Genomic DNA, 16,616 nt, shown 5'->3' with positions numbered 1-16,616 from the left:
AAGTCTTGGGAGCACAACGTGGAAAAAGTTACTGAAAATGAGGCAGTGAAGATCTTATGGGATTTTGTAGTACAAACAGATCATCATTTGGAACACCCCAGGTATCACGGTTGTTGAGGCCGAAGATTGCAGTTTATTGATATCACTATACTAGGAGATGCCAGAGTCAAAGAGAAAAAATTACAAAATATCGTGACATTGAAACTCCACGGTTGTGGATGAAACATGTAGTAGTGATACCCATTGTCATCGGGGCATCTGGCAATATGTCCAAGAATTTCACAAAACACACCAAGAAATTGCAGTTTCCTGCAATAACACCAGCCGAACTGCAAAAACTTGTGCAAAAAACATCACATATTTTAAAAAGATACTCGGTTGATCCCTAGGACGCTGGCAGAAACCTCTACCAACCCATTGGCACCAGTCAGTGGACACTTTTTAAAATGTGCAGTTGACTAAGTTTCATGCTTAATGAATAAAAGAAATAATAATAATAATAATAATAATAATAATAATAATAATAATAATAATGGTAGTTAGAACAGCTTCCATCCTGCAACAATAACTGTAACACCCACCTTTGCCTATCCCAGGTTCTTGGTAAGGACCCGACAGGCAGAGAGAAATGCCAAACCCAGACTGGACATCCTGCTGACCATGTGATGATTCATAATATTATCAATATCTGCCAATCCCAAGCCCTTGGGAAGGACCCAATAATGCCAAATCCAGTCTAAACAACTAGGCTGATTGCATGATGAGGAATAATAATAAAAACCTCTATAAACAGAAAAGAAATGACCAGCAGACTGAGATCAGAGAGAAGTCATGAAATGACCAGATGCACAAACACACACACACACACACACACACACACGCTCCATGCATATCCCAAAACTCTTCCAAAGTTTTGAAGCCACTCGAGGCCCTCCAAGGTGATGGAAGCGGAACTCAACCGAGGAGAAACCTGGTGGGCTACTCAGAGCACAGCCCGTGAAGAGTGAGGGGGGGGTTCTTGTCATCAGCATCATCAGCAGGACCAGCAGCAGGCGAGGGATCTCTTCTGGCCCTTCGGCTGGGGATGTCAGGGCAAAGAAAAACTGGACAGGGGAGTCTGGTTCACTGGTGTCAGCTCTGACAACATCTCAGACAACTGACAGCCTAGTTGGAGGTTCAGAGGAACGGTCAGACCTCCAGCCCCAAGAACACCGGCCCCTCCGAGGGCGGCAGCAGAGGTCTCGTCTTTCCAGGTGCAGTTACTTACCCAGAAAAGGCCTGGAGGGCGAGGGTGGAGGCTTCCAAGGGGCGCCCGCTGGCAGGAAGGGCCTGGAAGGAGAAGAAGGGACGGCTCAGCCTCTCGGCCAGGGCTGGCAGGGAGCAAGCAGAGAGACGGAACAACACCGGGGACGGAAACACGGATGCGAAGCAGGGCCAGCTCCACCACGCCAAAGCTTAGGTCCATCTTGTTGGAAAAGACAACAGAGCAACGTTCAGCCTCCAGGAGGAAACCTGGGCTGCGCCCCCCTCACCCCTGCAGGCGGTTTCCCTTTAAGACCCGGGAGCACAAGCGGGAGTTGGTCAAGTGGCGTGCTGGTCCCAGGGTGCCAAACGGGGAAACCTGGGTTGGGCAAGAGCAGATCCCTAAGCTGGCACGACGACGTATGAGTCAGGAAACCACCACAGTGAGGGCTCGGTCTGCATGTCAACGGGGGCGGGGGGATCTGGACACATCGACGGAGAAAGAGAAAGACAGAAGCATGGAAAGCTGGGGGGGGGGGCATGCGCATCTCACAACTCAAATCAAAAGACCAAACAGGTCGACTGTGCCACAACCACACGCCCACAAAAGACAGCACCCTTTAAGGAAATACGCAAATATGGAACCTTTTCATCCACAGAACTGCTATCTGAAAAAGAATTGGAAGAGGGGGATAAAAATTAGACACAGGGTCTCCAAGAAATGCGCACAGTGAACATTGCAAATCCTGCCAGGAAGCTCCTGAGCTTTAAATTCAGATGCTAAACCAGGTTGGGGCCTCCCCCCCCCCCTTCCTTCTGCCTGGCCTCTTTCCATTCCCGGGGAGGCCGGGGGAGGAAGTGCTGGGTGTGCCGTGGGGGGCAGCTCTTCCGTCTCTATGAAGGGGTCCCACAAAGCCCTGCTCAGGAGGACAGCCTTCTAGGGAGGGAGGCAGAGCAGCCTCCCTGACCCACAGCTGGGAGGAGACATGCTGGGAAACGCTGGCCTGCCTCCTGCAGTCCTGGGAATCCGCCTTCAAGTCACGATTCCCTTCTCGGAGGCCCCGACGTCCTCCCTGCAGTGCTGGCCCTGGAGGGAAAGCCTTCCGGGCCTCTTGCCCAGGGGGTGAGCGGAGAGCCACCGCTTTCTCAGGGGCCCCGGAGGGTAGGATGGCCCTTTAGGTCAAGCCTGAAGAAAGGGGGTCCCTCTCTCCCCCCCCCCCCCACCCAAAGAAAGAATTACCGAACTGCAAGGGAAACATGGGAATAAAATGGTTGATGGCTGTGACTGACAGTCAAAGTGGCGTAACTCTCCTTGACACCAGAGAGTCCAGCGAAGGACGGCAATTAATGCAGGAGAAACAAGTATTGTGTCTTTTTCTTGGCCAGAAAAACAAATCCACCTAATTTTGATCGCTCAATTAAACAGAGGAAGCCAGAGTGAAGCAAGGCAGGATGTCATCATTTCCCCTGTGAACGCAAATGTCTTGTTATGAATGAGGCTGCATTTATCAAGTCTTTTGCGGACACAGGAATTAAAGCTTTATCCAAACTTCCAGGGTGCTATACATTGGGCATTTTAACCAAGGGTGTATCCCCAAAAGACACAGAGCACCAACCAGGAAGGCTTCTGTGAAAAGAGCTCGTAGCTGGGGACTAGTGACAGGGTGAAGGTGCCCGGGGGGGGGGGGAAGGGGGGGGTTGGTGCTGAAATCAGCTGCTCTCTTCCCGCCGGCCAGCCAGCTCCATGCTGCCCCCGTCTCACGCAACATTCCCTGTCCACCTTGTAAATTAGGGATTTGTCTGCCCGGACAGCTGTGGCCACAGGCCCAGGAGGATGGTAGGGAATTATTCTAAAGCCATTACTCCAACGCAGCGTTGGCCTGGAGGATGTTATCTTACTATCCTCCAGCAGGCAACCGTATCTAACGTTCTGTGCCTGGTTGAGAGGATTACGGCGTGTAGCAAACGGACAGAAGTGTCTGACCCAGAGAAGACCAAGGCAAAATCGTAGCCATGGGTTGACAGAAAAGAAGAGAAATTGAGATCAGTGGGTCACAAGTTGTGGGGCAGGAAAAGGAGCCTTGGCAATTTCACCGGGCAGTGAACAGGCTTCCACCGTTTGTTCCCCAAGACTGGGGGCCTCTGTCGTGTGGGCCCCACCCCAGCAGAAAGAAACAGGCCAGCCAAGAAGCCCCCTGAACTATGTGAGGTTTCATAGGAGAATGCAGAGTTTTAAACACGGAGGAGGATTAGTCGGCCCTGTCTGTCTCGGGGGGGGGGTGTCCCCATCTCAGCTCCTAGCCACCCCAGCGGCGGCCACCCCCCAATCCCTCTCCAACGGCAGGGAAACCTTGGCTGACTTCTCCTCCACTGGCTCCCCTGAGCAGAGGCCGGGGGCTAAGAAGAAGAAGGACCCCCCCTCGGCAGCCCCAAGCCCTTACAAAGAGCTGCTGGGGGAGAGAAAAGCAACAACCCTTCACAATTTCCAAACTCACTCGACTGTGCGACTTCTAGCCTAAGAAGAACCCAGCGGGGCCAGTGGAGGGGGGAGTCCTTAGTGGCTGACAGGCTGGTCCAGGGGGCAACAGCACCTCTGCCTGCTGCTCGCCTCTCAATCCTTCATTGGACTCGCCCAGCTAGACCTCGCCCTGCATCATTCACTCTTGCCCAGCTAGGCCTCCTGGGGGAGATCATCCAGGGGCATGGGGTGAGGTGTCACCAATACGCCGATGATACCCAGTTATACATCTTCACCCCATGTCCAGTCAACAAAGCAGTGGAAGTGATGTGCCGGTGCCTGGAGGCTGTTGGGGTCTGGATGGGTGTCAACAAGCTCAAACTCAACCCTGATAAGACGGAGTGGCTGTGGGTCTTGCCTCCCATGGACAATCCCATCTGTCCGTCCATCACCCTGGAGGGGGAACTATTGACCCCCTCAGAGAGGGTCCGCAACTTGGGCATCCTCCTCGATCCACAGCTCACATTGGAACACCATCTTTCGGCTGTGGTGAGGAGGGCGTTTGCCCAGGTTCGCCTGGTGCACCAGTTGCAGCCCTATTTGGGGCGGTCCCGGCCCTCTGGAATCAACTCCCCCCGAGATTAGAACTGCCCCCACCCTCCTTGTCTTTTGTAAATTACTCAAGACCCACCTATATCGCCAGGCATGGGGGAACTGAGACACCTTCCCCAGGCTTTTATATTTTATGTTTGGTATGTATGTGTTGTTTGGTTTTAAATGATGGGGTTTTATATGTCTTTTCCTCTTTTAATATTAGATTTGTTCCACTGTAACATTGTTTTTATTATTGTTGTGAGCCGCCCCGAATCTTCGGAGAAGGGCGGCATACAAATCTAATAAATTATTATTATTATTATTATTATTATTATTATTATTATTATTCTATCAGTTGGAACCACCGTTTTCCTGTGGAACCAGGCTCTATTTCACTCCGTTCACGGTCCCCACGAGGCCTGAGTACAAAAAGGAAGTACATCGTTCCCCCTATATTGCTACACCCTTTTCTCTCGCCCACTTCGCACGTTTCTACCATTTATAGTGTTTCAGTTCTTGGGCTCCTGGGCCCAAAGCAGAACTGTCCATCTTCGGCTCAACACTCTGGCTTTGCTGAGCCTCTAGACAAATGAAGGCGACTGTCATTGTGCGGCCATAATTTCAAAAGGACTGTCCACTCCTGGGGGCGGTTCCCTTTGTTACCTGTCCATCTCCAGTTACCTCCCCAGGCCACCCAGGGGAGGGCAGAAGGGACCACGTAAGAAATCTGCCCGTTTGATGACCCATGGCGATGGAGAAAGTCCAAAAACCTTCCTGGCCAGAATTTAAAGAGGGCAGTTTCATTTGGAGCAAATATTTTAAGGAGCTTGCCAGTCAGAGCTGCTTGGACAGAGCTGCAGGACAGAGAAAACTCCTCGTTGCTTGTACACAAGAGGCGAAAAAGGTCTCGTGGGCCGACAGTTGCAAAAAGCTCGGGCTCTCAGCCTTTCCGCAAGGGGCCGATTCTAAGTCAGGGGGGTCAAACTCGCGGCATCACCTTGTCCTCACACGACGTATCATGACATTTCCCTGTTCGCTAAACAGCATGGTGGGTGTGACCTCTGTTCTAAGTGGAGAGCAGCCTCTTTCCAGAAGATCTCTAGTATCTTGCCAATAACACAGGGAGTTTTTCAACCCAACACTGCAAATTCATTCTTACAGCTTCAGTCTGTTCCATCCCAGGATTGTTCCCATGGGAGGAATTTCCTCCAAATGGGGCCTGACAACGCGACAGACCGAGCTTGTTCAATGGCACACGATTCCAGGTGGAGGATCCAGGCATGTAGTCCAACTCTGGACACGCGCAATGTCCATCTATGTCTTTTGCCCTGTGGTGGTCCACCCTGAAAGACGCATCCCGCGATGCCCTTGTGCCACTGAGCTCCCCAGGGACTCAAGAGGGTGTCACAGGCCGCACCACCACCCAGGTATCACCTGGACCTTAACCCAAGTTGCAATGGAGTCTCTCGCTGCTTTAGGTCACCTGTGTGACACTTCTCCTCTACCGGAACCAGAATCCATTTGGCCGTTGGGGAAGGGGCTGGCCTAGAGACCAGGCGGAGGTCCCAATTTAGGCAGGAAAGCTGGCCGAGCGACTTTGGGCCAGCCCCTCTCTCTCTCAGCCCAACCCACCTCATGGGGTTGTTGTTGAGGAGAAAATAGGAAGAACAAGGAGCATTGTGTAGTCTCACTGCCTTGAGCTATTATTGTTGATTAGATTTGTATGCCACCCCTCTCCGAAGACTCGGGGTGGCTCCCAACAACAAAAACAGTACAAATCCAAACTTAAAAACCATTTAAAACCCTTAATCTAAAAACAATCCTATGTATCTCATACAAACCATACATTAAAGCCAGGATAAAAACCAAAGCAATCAATGCAAAAAAAGCTCTGCTCCAAAAAACCAGTCAGTCCCTAGAGGAAGCAGATGGGGCGGCTGGACAGAGTGAGAAAATCCCCCTAGATCCTTGCAGGCGAGATGGGGAGGGGGCTGCTGCATTTATCTAAAAGCTTCAGACCCCCCATGAAACGTGCTGGGCCAGAGCTTCCAGTCAGGCCTGGGGAAGCAGCTTTTGAGGATGTGGTCCGGGCCTCCGATTGGGTCAGGAGCCGGGAGTGAGTAGGCAAGCCCCTCCACAGCTCCAGCTGGGACCCAGCCAGCCCCACCCATAGCGCATGGCCAGAGGGGCACCCGTCCCCTTGCACGGTCCTGCCGGAATTGTGTGATCAGCAGAGCTTTGCAACAGCCAGAGGGCGAGACCCTCGGCCTGGAGGAAGCAGCGTCTTTAAAGCCAGCCCAGGGGGCGTCTGTGGTGGGGGAAGCAGAGGGTGGGCCGGAGCGAGGCTTCCCGGACACAGACTCGGAGGAGTCCCTCCCAGTGAGTAAATCTGAGCTGCTGTCTCTGTTCCACAGGCTGAATGGAAGCTTTTCCTTCCGGGGCTGTTTCTGCACAGTTTCTCCAGGGCCTTTTCCCTGGCTCTTTCCTGGCTGTTCCCTTTGCAGCGCAGTTATCAGCCTTGAACGCTCCAAATTCTCCAATTCTGTCAGAAAACAGAGGATCCCTCGCAAAATCTGGAGCCCTTTGCATCCAGGGTGGGCTTGGTGGCTGGCAGTCCTTGGCTGCTCATGCTTATGATGGACATGCACCCAAAGCCCCCCTTTCTGCTCCCCCCTTTAGGCACCCGCCCTTCCCCCTTCTTCACACAGATTCAGCCAGGAAAGCGGGTGTGGCTGTCAGTCACGAGAGCAAGGCGGGCCTGCCCCTGCCCCTGCCCAAACCCTTAGCCGAAAGTGGCCCCTCCCTGCCTGGCTGCCACCCGAAGGACCTCCCCTCTCTGGAGGGCAGCGGGGGAGCCCAGGTGATTACTAGAAGGCCTGCCGCTCCTGGCTTTAATGAGGGTTTCTTCTCTAGCCCCTGTCCACAGCACTGACCGCCCCTCCAGTCCAAAACACTTTAACCAGCACCCTGCAAGCCTTTCGTGGCCAATTGCCCTGGACTGTTTTCAGACCATCAGGCAGGCTGTCACTCTGGCCCCAAACTATGGAGCGTTCTTGGATGTGTCCCTATATCCACATTAAAGGCAGAGGTCAGCATCAAAGCAGTAAGAGGCCTCACTGCACACACTCCTCCCAGGGGGTCTCTCACAGGGGGCACTGGAAGACTAGTTGAACTGATACTTAATAATACACATTATCAAGAGTTCTAAACTGCGATTTATTGCCTGCCACATCACACTAAGTCACGTTCACATGTTGTTTCACTCTCAAAACAAAGAATGTCCTCAGGGAAACGTGTTGGTCATAAACTAAGAGTTTGATCTGCAATGTCCTAAAGCCATAATAATTGTATTGTATTTGGACGGATTCACTCTAACTAGTTCAGTGGGACAAAACATGTCAAATCTTCTATGGCAACTCAGATCATGAGGCAGAGCCTGTCACAAACGTCACTCACGGGTTCTACAGCAGAATTTCTACCAGAGGTAAATGGTGCTTCTCTGACCCACTGAATTCCAACTCTTATAACTGAACATTTTAACAAATTAACTGCTGTTTGTAAGCAAAATGTAAATCCACTCTACCTCCAGCCAGGATCTGCTCCCGCAGCTCCTCCATATGCTTCCTGTAGGCCCTCAAAGCCGCTTCTTTAAAAGACGGGGCGCCCTTTTTCCTAAGCGGGGCTTTAGTGGGGGCCACTGGAACGCTCTCGTTTCCGTCTCCAGCCACGCCCGTCTCCTCTCCAGCCACCGTGCCTTCCTCGGCCACTTCCCACCCCTGCCAATCGTCCACCTTGCCCTCCAAACGGCCGCCGGGATAGCCCTCCTGTGCAACAGCGGCCGCCCCCGCTCCCCCATCCTCCTGGGGCTGTTTTTCTAGCTCCGGCACGCTGGTCCTGCTCTCCAGCTTGGCCAAGACTTGCTCCATGACCTCCACGTAATCCGCTTCAAGCTCGCCCGTAGGTCCGCTGGGGTCCTTCCCGTCTTCAGCGCAGTAATAGGAGGCCTCCGTGTAAGCGTCAGAGTCCAAGGTGGTGCTGGACTCGTTCGCGGTGGACTGAGAGAGCGTCCGGAGCCTCCCCATGAAAGAGGACCCACTGTCCTCGCAGCCGCTTAAACTCTGGGTGCTCTTGTTCCACACCACTTCCAGGGCTGACCGTGCCCGCTGCAGGGTGCTCCCGAATTTGGGGAAGAGGAGGGCTTTGTCCGAAAGGTCCATGCTCAGCCGGCTGTGCCAGGACTTGGGAGGCCCTTCCTCCGCGTCTGTGCTGGGCAGCTCACTCTGGCTTCGGAACATCACAGGCTTCCGGGCTTGGGGGGGAAAGAGGGCCTCAGCCCTGGCCTCCTGCTGCTGGTCGGACCACTGCGTCTCAGCCGCGGACCCTCCCCTGGACAGGCAGCGGCGGCCGTCCAGGGCATAATCGTAACTCTCATGCGGGGCCTCCGAGAACTGGCCGAGGCCTCCCTGCTGGTGGGGAAAGTCACTTAAGTGGTAACCCAAATGCTTGTAGCTGGAGGCCTCCGCCCCCACGTCTCTGTCCTGGTCCAGCTGGTTCCAGTCTTTCCAGGGCGAAAGAGCCTCTTCTAAAGACACCTGGGAGTCGCTGTAATGGCTCCGGTCGCCCGAGGCACAAGCCACCCCGTTGCTGACCCCACTGTCAATAGTCTCTGTGTTCTCCATTTCACTCTCACGCCTAGGAGGGGGGCCTCCTGGGTGAAGGCCCTGCTCCTGCAGATCCCCAGTCCACTCGGCGAGGTCAGCCTGTGTCTTCTGCCAGAGTTCCCGGTCGGAGAAAGATAAAAGTGAGCTCCCGTTTGTTTTGACAAAGTGTTGGTTCTCTGAAAAATCTTCAGGAAACGTCTGGCAGAGTTTAGAAAAATCCGACTCTGAGCGGCTGAGCTTCAGCGCTGCCAAATCGTCCTGGGACGGCCAGAGAGAGGTCATGTTGGAAGAGCTGCTGGCCTTGATCTCCTTCGGTGGGCTGCCCCGACTGGGGAAAGTGTTGCCCCCTGGGACCCTTTGGAGAACATCCCCCTTGTCCTTGGCAAAACCCCTTTTCATTTGTGGCGCAGATTTGGATATTTTGGTGTATCTGTTCCGACCGATATCAGACTCCAGTTCTTTGCCGTGGTTCTCCAGCCACTCCCAGTCCTGCTCTCTGGCTCTGAGGTCAGCGGCCAGGCTCTTCAGGTCCATGCTCTCGTACGTCTGGGACGAAGGGAGGCTCCTCTGCTTCCGCTCTCTGGACTCTCGGGGCAGGATTTCGGCTGACACCCCGATCCCGGTCCCCTTCAGCTTGTAGGACTTTTTCAGAACCAGGTCTCTGTGCTGGGAGGTCTCAAAATACACCAGGATGGCCCGTGGCTTGGCGTTGGGACAGTCCCTCTGTTGCCCCAGTCGCTGCGCTAGTTCTATTTTGACAGAGTTTTGAGCCTCCGAGAATCCCATTTTCTCCACTAATATTCTGCGCACTACGCGTTCAACATTCTCAAACTTCTCCTCTGGCACGTTTAAAAATCTAAGACTGGTCTTGCTTCCCGCATGTCCAAGTTGCTTGATATAATCATATATATCGCGTGTTTCCCTTCGCGACTGGACAAATCCGGTTCTCAGCTGTTCAATTTCACTCTGCACGACTTCTACGTTGCTGGAGATCTCGTCAATGGACTCTCGGAGGGCGTTGACGTGGCCCCGCAACTCGGAGAGCTCCGTCTCTATCTGGCTGATCCCCTGGAGCTCTTTGAATATCATGTCCATCACCTCGTGGGTCTGGCTGAGGCAGCCGGTGGAGCTGAAGCTGGCTTCCAGGGTGCCGGGCTTGGGCGGGCGAGCCGTCCTGTCCAAGGACTTGCTCCTCAGGCCCCAGGTTTTCCTCCAGGTGCTCAGCTCCGAGTCCGAGGCGACGTACTCCGGGCTCTTCTTCCACTTCCTCAGCTTACGCAGAGCCCCGAGCTTGAGGCTGTGCAGCGTGCGGTCCCCTTCGGAACTGCCGTCCGAGGGGGCCAGGCTGCCCACGCTCTTCCTGTTGCGCCTCATGGGCATGGTGTGCGGTGGATGCTCTTGGCTCCCGTTCCGGCCTTTGGCTTCCCTTAGAAATTCTGAGAGGGAGCTCTCGTTAGAAGATGCGTCCTCGAAAGGCTCTTCATTCTTCTTTAAGAACCCTCTCTGCTGCAATCCATTCGCAATGGCTGCCCTGTAGCTGAAGGTGGGAGACAGAGAAAACGCCTGGTGACTTCTCTCCTCTTTATCTGACCAATGGTGAACAGAGGTATGCTTAGCTATTTTTTTCACTGTGCTTTTTAAACTGATAGAGAACAGCTTTACTTGTCCAATTTGGAAACTATTTAATTCCTTTCTGCCTGGGCAGCCCTCTTCTTGGTTCTTTGTATTGTTTTCCAACTTCTTTGTAAACATTCCTTTGTAAATCCTGGGTGTGTAAAAATGGTTTTGGTTCTGGAAAAGAGCAGAAACCATGGGAGGCAAGCGCAGTTATCCTTCCCCACAAAGACAGCAGTTCCCTATGGACGCAACCGTTTGTGTGCTTCCAACATAAGACGAGAAGCCAGGACAATACGCGCAGTTACGTGTTCACGTAGGCAGGAACAGCTTCAGGTCTGAAAAATCCCGGTTCTATTTTCCATTTTCTTCCTGCAGCATCTAAAAAGCAAAGAACACCGTTAGGATGACTTCCACACTAAATTCATAATGTTTTACATGTCAAAAATACTGAACACTTGCTCATCTTTTTAATACATGTAATTATTTTAAAAGTAATTTATGATATTTGGAGAAATTGCATTTCCTATTTACAGAAGAAAAACTGATCAAGAGAGAAAGTTAGGTAGGCTGTTTTCATGTACATTTCAACAAACCTGTCAGTTTTGGGGTTATAAAAAGATTTTTTTAAATAATAAATGATGTGTCAAATTGGAGCTCCTCAACAGAACCTTTACAGCTGTGCTCATAGATAGGAGTCCTTGATAAAAAGAAACATTAAAGTCCCAGCAGGCCTTAAGTAAGCAAAATATTTTGCTCAGAGCTATTTGTGGCCGGGCAGTTAAATGTAGTCTATAGAAAGACTGCTTGCTAGTAATTCTCTTGACCACATATAGGCAGATTTCTACTTTACACTTTTTCTTTAAATTTTATCACTCAGAAGTCAGGAGAACTTTACACATATTCAGAGAGGACCCAGATGTGATTATGCCTTCTTCTTTACATCCCCTGTCTTAGCATTGCTAAAACAAGCGCAACCCAAGAAAATTTCCTATAGCAACCCTCTAGGTGGTACGATGCAAAGGACTGTTATGCAATATGTAGTTGCGGAGATAATTTGAGTGAGGAAAGGGCAGAAGAAATTTGTTCTCAACACTTTTTCTACTGAGGGAGGAGGAAGAAGGGAAAAGAGTTAAAAGAAACCAACCCTGTGAGTTTTTGAAATAAAGGTGAATGTAAAACAATCAGGCAGGATACAAATAATTATAAGTTTTTTACAGTGTCACAACACCATAATTTTCTCTGTACAGGATTACTATATATAAGAACAGAAAGTGTGTCTTAATTCAAACAAGACTTTTCTTAGCTATCAAGATTTTTAAAATGAAGTGCAAATAATACCTATAACTCAGAGAAGAAATTCAATAAACATGGAATTTTTCTACAATTAGTCTATTTTCCATTCTAAAAATATGATTACAAGAAACGTAAGAGCACAATAAATGATTTTCTTATCATATCAGTTACATCTACAATTTCCATTTTATTTTTGCCGATATGGCAAATCAACTATATGAAGAGATTAGGAAATCCTCAGATTATAGTTACATTTCTAAAATATTAAACAGTTTAAATTAAGGTAGTTCAAAGTTAATTAAGGTTCAAATTCCCCCATAGTGTACAGTATTCCATAGTCTGGAACCTGTCTCCCCCCTGCCAGAAAGAAGGCACTGGGGGGGGGGAGTTGCAGAATGCTCCCTGGGGATCCTGCTGGAGGTCCAACCTGTGGTCAGGTGCAAGGCTGACCACTACTCCTACTGCAGCACCTTCAAAAGATTTTCCGCAGACCTTCCCGCCAGCGGAGTGGACCGGGCAGTTCTTTCGGGCCGTGTGCAACTGCTTACCCACATTTTGGGCCAGCTATGATATTAAAGGGCTTGCAGCCCACAAAGCCTGTTGTGAATGGGCAGGACGGGGGAGGGGATGGGGGGCCGCACCAGCCAAGGTCCCGTCAGTCCGGGCAGGGCAAACTGAAAGGAGAGCCCAACTGGGCTTTTGAGGTCAGCTAGCACGTGAGAAGGCGCCGTGGCGGGGCTGCTGGAAGACAGCTTGCGGTCACGTGGCCGTCCCGATTAACGCCGCTCACAGGCCAGAGACGGAGGGTCCGAGGCGGCCCCGAGCCCAGCCAGGCGCCCGGCAGCCTTCCCGGAACCGCCAGTACCCCCAAGCGCCCTGCCTGCTGCTGCTCCGCCCGGGGAGCCGAGCGCTTGGCCCGCGCCCAGCAGCTGCATCACCGGAGGAGCCCTGGGCAGCCCAGCCCGGCCCTTTTCCGCGGGGCTGAGCGGGGGGGGGGGAGCCCGGGAGGGGGGTTCCCACAAAGTAAACATTGCAGCAAATGTGGCAGGAGCCGCTTCCCGCCGGGCGCCTTTATAGCGCGCATCCACCCCGCCCTGGTTCCGCCGGCCGGACGCCCGCAGCGCAAAGGAGCCGAGCGCATCGTCCTTCCCTCCTCTCGGCCACTGGCTGCGCTTCGCTCCGGTCCTCTAGCGAGCCTGGCCGCGGGACCCCAGGCCGCTCCGGCCCGCCGCCTGCTGCTGGCGGCCTCCGGGAAGGGCCGCGCACTCGCGGGAAAGCGGCCCCCCCGACCCCCCCGGACTCGGCTTCCTGGCTGCGGCTGGCAGGGGGGCCGCGCCGTTCGGTTCGGCTCCTTCGGCGCCCCGGTGCCGCTCTCAGGGGTCCCGCGGGGCCGGGCGGGAAGGTGGGTCCAGCGCCTGGGCTGCCCGAGGTCCCCAGAGAGCCGGCCAGCGCGCCCAGACCTCCATCGCGGGGCGCGGTCGCTCGCCCGGAGAGGCCTCCTCGCTGCCCCCGAAGAGGCGCCGCGTCTCGCCGGCTTCCCGCAGCGCCTCCCGCCCGGCCTCGCGCCCTCAGCGGCACCTGGACCGGGAAAGGCGGCCCCGCCCGGCCTCCCGCGCCCGCCCCGCCGCCGCCGCCCCGCGGGTACTCACCGGGCAAACTTGGGCGGCCGCGAGCCGGGGTGGGGGGCGGCCCAGCGAGCGAGCGACTCAAGCGAGGCGCCAAAGCTGCCTCTTCGGCCGGCGGGCGGGCGGTTCCTGGGCGCGCGCGGGGGGCGCCGCCAGCTGACTCCCGACGCTGCTGGTGCTGAGGCTGAAGGCAGAGGCCGGCGCGGGCGGAGCGCTTCTCCCGGCACCGCCCCCGCTCCTCGGGCCTCGCCGCTCCCCGCCTGCGCCGGGCAGGGCGGCATCGGGCCTGGCGCTCCACCTGGAGCGGGGCGCCGCTTTCCCTCAGCCGCGACCGAGCCTCCTGCGCCGACGGCAGGGCACCTCCACAGGCAGAAGAGAGGTGCGGCCCCCTGAGCGGCCCAGGCTTGCGGCAGAACGGCTCCTTCCCGCGCGGAGGAGGAGGCGGCGGCGACGGCGACGGCTCGGTCGGGGAGGGGGCCGGGGCCGAGTCCCGCTGGCCGCCAGGTTTGCCTCCAAAGAGGCTTTCGGCCCCGACGGCCCGCTCCGCCCGGAGCCACTTTGGGTGGAGGGCGACCCCTTCCCGGCCCCTCCCCGTCCGAAGGGAAGGCGGCGGTTCTGCCGGGGGGGGGGCGCTGGGGGAGCCAATGCCAGGGCAGCCCCCCCCCCCATGGCGCCTCCTGACCCCGTCGTGACCCAAGGGCGGCGGCGCCATCTTGTCTCCCACCTGGTTGTCGGGCTGGCCGGGCCCCTCGTGCCCCTTTGTGGGGAGCCCCCAGGCGGCCTTCAAGCAGCGGCCCCCGAGGCGTCTGCGGGCTGAGGGTAGGGCCTGCGGAGGGGTCGCCCAACCCTTGGTCAGTCAAAAGGGTCAACACCCCTCCAGTAGCCTCAGCTTTTGAACCGGACACCAGGAGGGGAAAGAACTGGCAGGGCCATTGGAGCAGCATTTGCCCTCCGTCTTCTCCCCCACTTGGCTGCGGGCTCGCTCGCTCGGCCCGAGGAGAGCGGGACTCGGCTGCCTTCTTTGGCCGAAGGGCCCCGGGAGGCCTGGACGATGTCGCTGGCGGGAGGCAGGGCAGCGGCGGCTCCAGGGAGCATCGGCTAAAGTCAATGACAAGATGATCGATCTAGGGTGGAATGAATAAGACCACGGCGGTCTAGTCCTGCCAACAAACTGTCGGGGGATTTTTATGGATTAGCATGAAATAAATAAAATAAGGCACAGTGTCCCTGCTTCCTAGCAAAGCGAGTGGGGGAGATAAACAGTTTGTGCCAGCAACTGACCAGTGGAGAGGGCCGAGTGGTTCATCCAGCTCCAGAAGGCTTCTCCCCACTCCCGGGGGCCCCCTTCTTCCCCTCTCCCTCCTGCACCGGGACCCCCCCTCTGCCCCCCCAGAAGGCTTCTCCCCACTCCCACCCACCCCCTTCTTCCCCTCTCCCTCCTGCACCGGGACCCCCCTCTGCCCCCCCCAGAAGGCTTCTCCCCACTCCCACCCACCCCCTTCTACCCCTCTACCTCCTGCACAGGGACCCCCCTCTGCCCCTCCCAGAAGACTTCTCCCCACTCCCAGGCCCCCCCTTCTTCCCCTGCACTTAAGAAGCGGCTGGGGATGATGGTGCTGGGGATGATGAGGGGCAAGCAGAGTGTTGTCTCAGCTAAGGGTCTTTTTTTTTGTAAAAGTTTTAAAGCAAACATTTCTCCATTAATTAAACAGTGCGTCATCTGAGTACATTTTTTTTGTGTCATAATCATTATAGCTTATTGCCAAATTCTTTATATACCTCTATTTTTACTTTAACCTTACAACTTAACATATCTCCTGTTATAACATTTCTCTTCCTAAATTATTTAATTATATATTTTTATCCATCTTGTTTTTCCAACCAATATATTCCAACATTATAATAATCAGATTCTTCCTTTCCTTGAATTGCTAGTGTTAATCTACCCATTTCTGCACAATATAATATTTTCTTGATCATGTTTACATCTTTAGGGATTTCTTCATTTTTTCAATTTTTTTGCAAATACAATTCTAGCCACAGTTATTACATCAATAATTAAATATACATTTTCTTTACTATATTTCCCTAGTAGGATACCCAACAAGAACAATTCAGGTTTTAAGTTAATATATTGCTGCGTCATCTTCTCCGACCACATTCAAATTATTTGCCCAGTATTTTTTGACTTCTATACATGTTTACCACATATGAAAATATGACCGCAGCATTTGGTGGCATTTCCAACATTTGATTTGTCTTTAAATTTCTTTGCCAATCTTTCAGGTGACATGTGCCATCTATAAAACATTTTGTACAAATTGTCTTTATATGCAATCACCATTGTTAATTTATTATTTCGTTCCGATAGTTGCTGCCATTTATTTAACTCTATCACATATCCAAATTTTTTGGCCCACACTATCGTTGTTTCTTTTACTTGTTCTTCTAGTTTAACACACAATAAATAACTATTCAATTTTTAATCATTTACTCTTCTGTTCTTGTAAATACCTCATCTAATTCTGCAACCTCCATGTAAAAAACATACAATTTAGCATCTTTTTCATATCTAGATTATATATCTCTAATTCTGTGTACCAACCAATGTCAATCCCGTTTCTATTTAAGTTCCCCCTTTTCTGTCAAAATATCTTTATATCTAATGATGTTTCATATATTAGTAATATCTGGATGTGTTAACTCTGCAGAGAGGGGCGGCATACAAATCTAATAAATAATAATAATAACGCTTCCATCATCAAAAGCCAAGGTGGTATCTTCAAATAGTGCTTTTCTCCAACGCCAACTGCAAATCATGTCCCACCAGTGTTAATAACTTCATGTTTCTCAATACAATCCATTCTTTCATCCATGATAACACTGGCTTGATAATATAATTCCCAATTTGGTAATCCAAACCTTCCTTGTAACATTTTAAAATTAATTCTCACTCTTCCCCCTTGCTATATATATTTCAATATTATTTTGTTGAGACTTTCAAAATATTTTTTCTCTATTGGGATTGTTTGGAATAAAAACATCTTGATCAAATTTTCATCTTAATTGTTGCTATTCTTCCTATTAACAATAATTGTTGCAAATTCTTCCATCTCTCCAAATCTT

General features: G+C 52.7%; 1 protein-coding gene across 1 annotated transcript in view; it reads right to left on the bottom strand.

Annotated features, from left to right (window-relative positions):
* The window catches only part of UNC13C (unc-13 homolog C), a 46,137-nt gene extending 35,276 nt beyond the window's left edge, over window positions 1-10,861 (bottom strand). The window contains exons 1-3 of the mRNA XM_070762748.1: window positions 7,878-10,861; window positions 1,888-1,910; window positions 1,268-1,329 (exon numbers count right to left, since the gene is read on the bottom strand). Of these exons, the coding sequence (XP_070618849.1) occupies window positions 1,268-1,329; window positions 1,888-1,910; window positions 7,878-10,767 (2,975 nt within the window). The 5' untranslated portion in view covers window positions 10,768-10,861. The remainder of the gene's footprint in view (window positions 1-1,267; window positions 1,330-1,887; window positions 1,911-7,877) is intronic.
* Window positions 10,862-16,616: the final 5,755 nt, after the last annotated feature.

This window comes from Erythrolamprus reginae, chromosome 10, assembly GCF_031021105.1.
Source record: "Erythrolamprus reginae isolate rEryReg1 chromosome 10, rEryReg1.hap1, whole genome shotgun sequence".
NCBI classification, from domain to species: domain Eukaryota; kingdom Metazoa; phylum Chordata; class Lepidosauria; order Squamata; family Dipsadidae; genus Erythrolamprus; species Erythrolamprus reginae.
The sequence above is the reverse complement of the archived record's forward strand: the minus strand, read 5'-3'. Positions and strand labels throughout refer to the sequence as shown.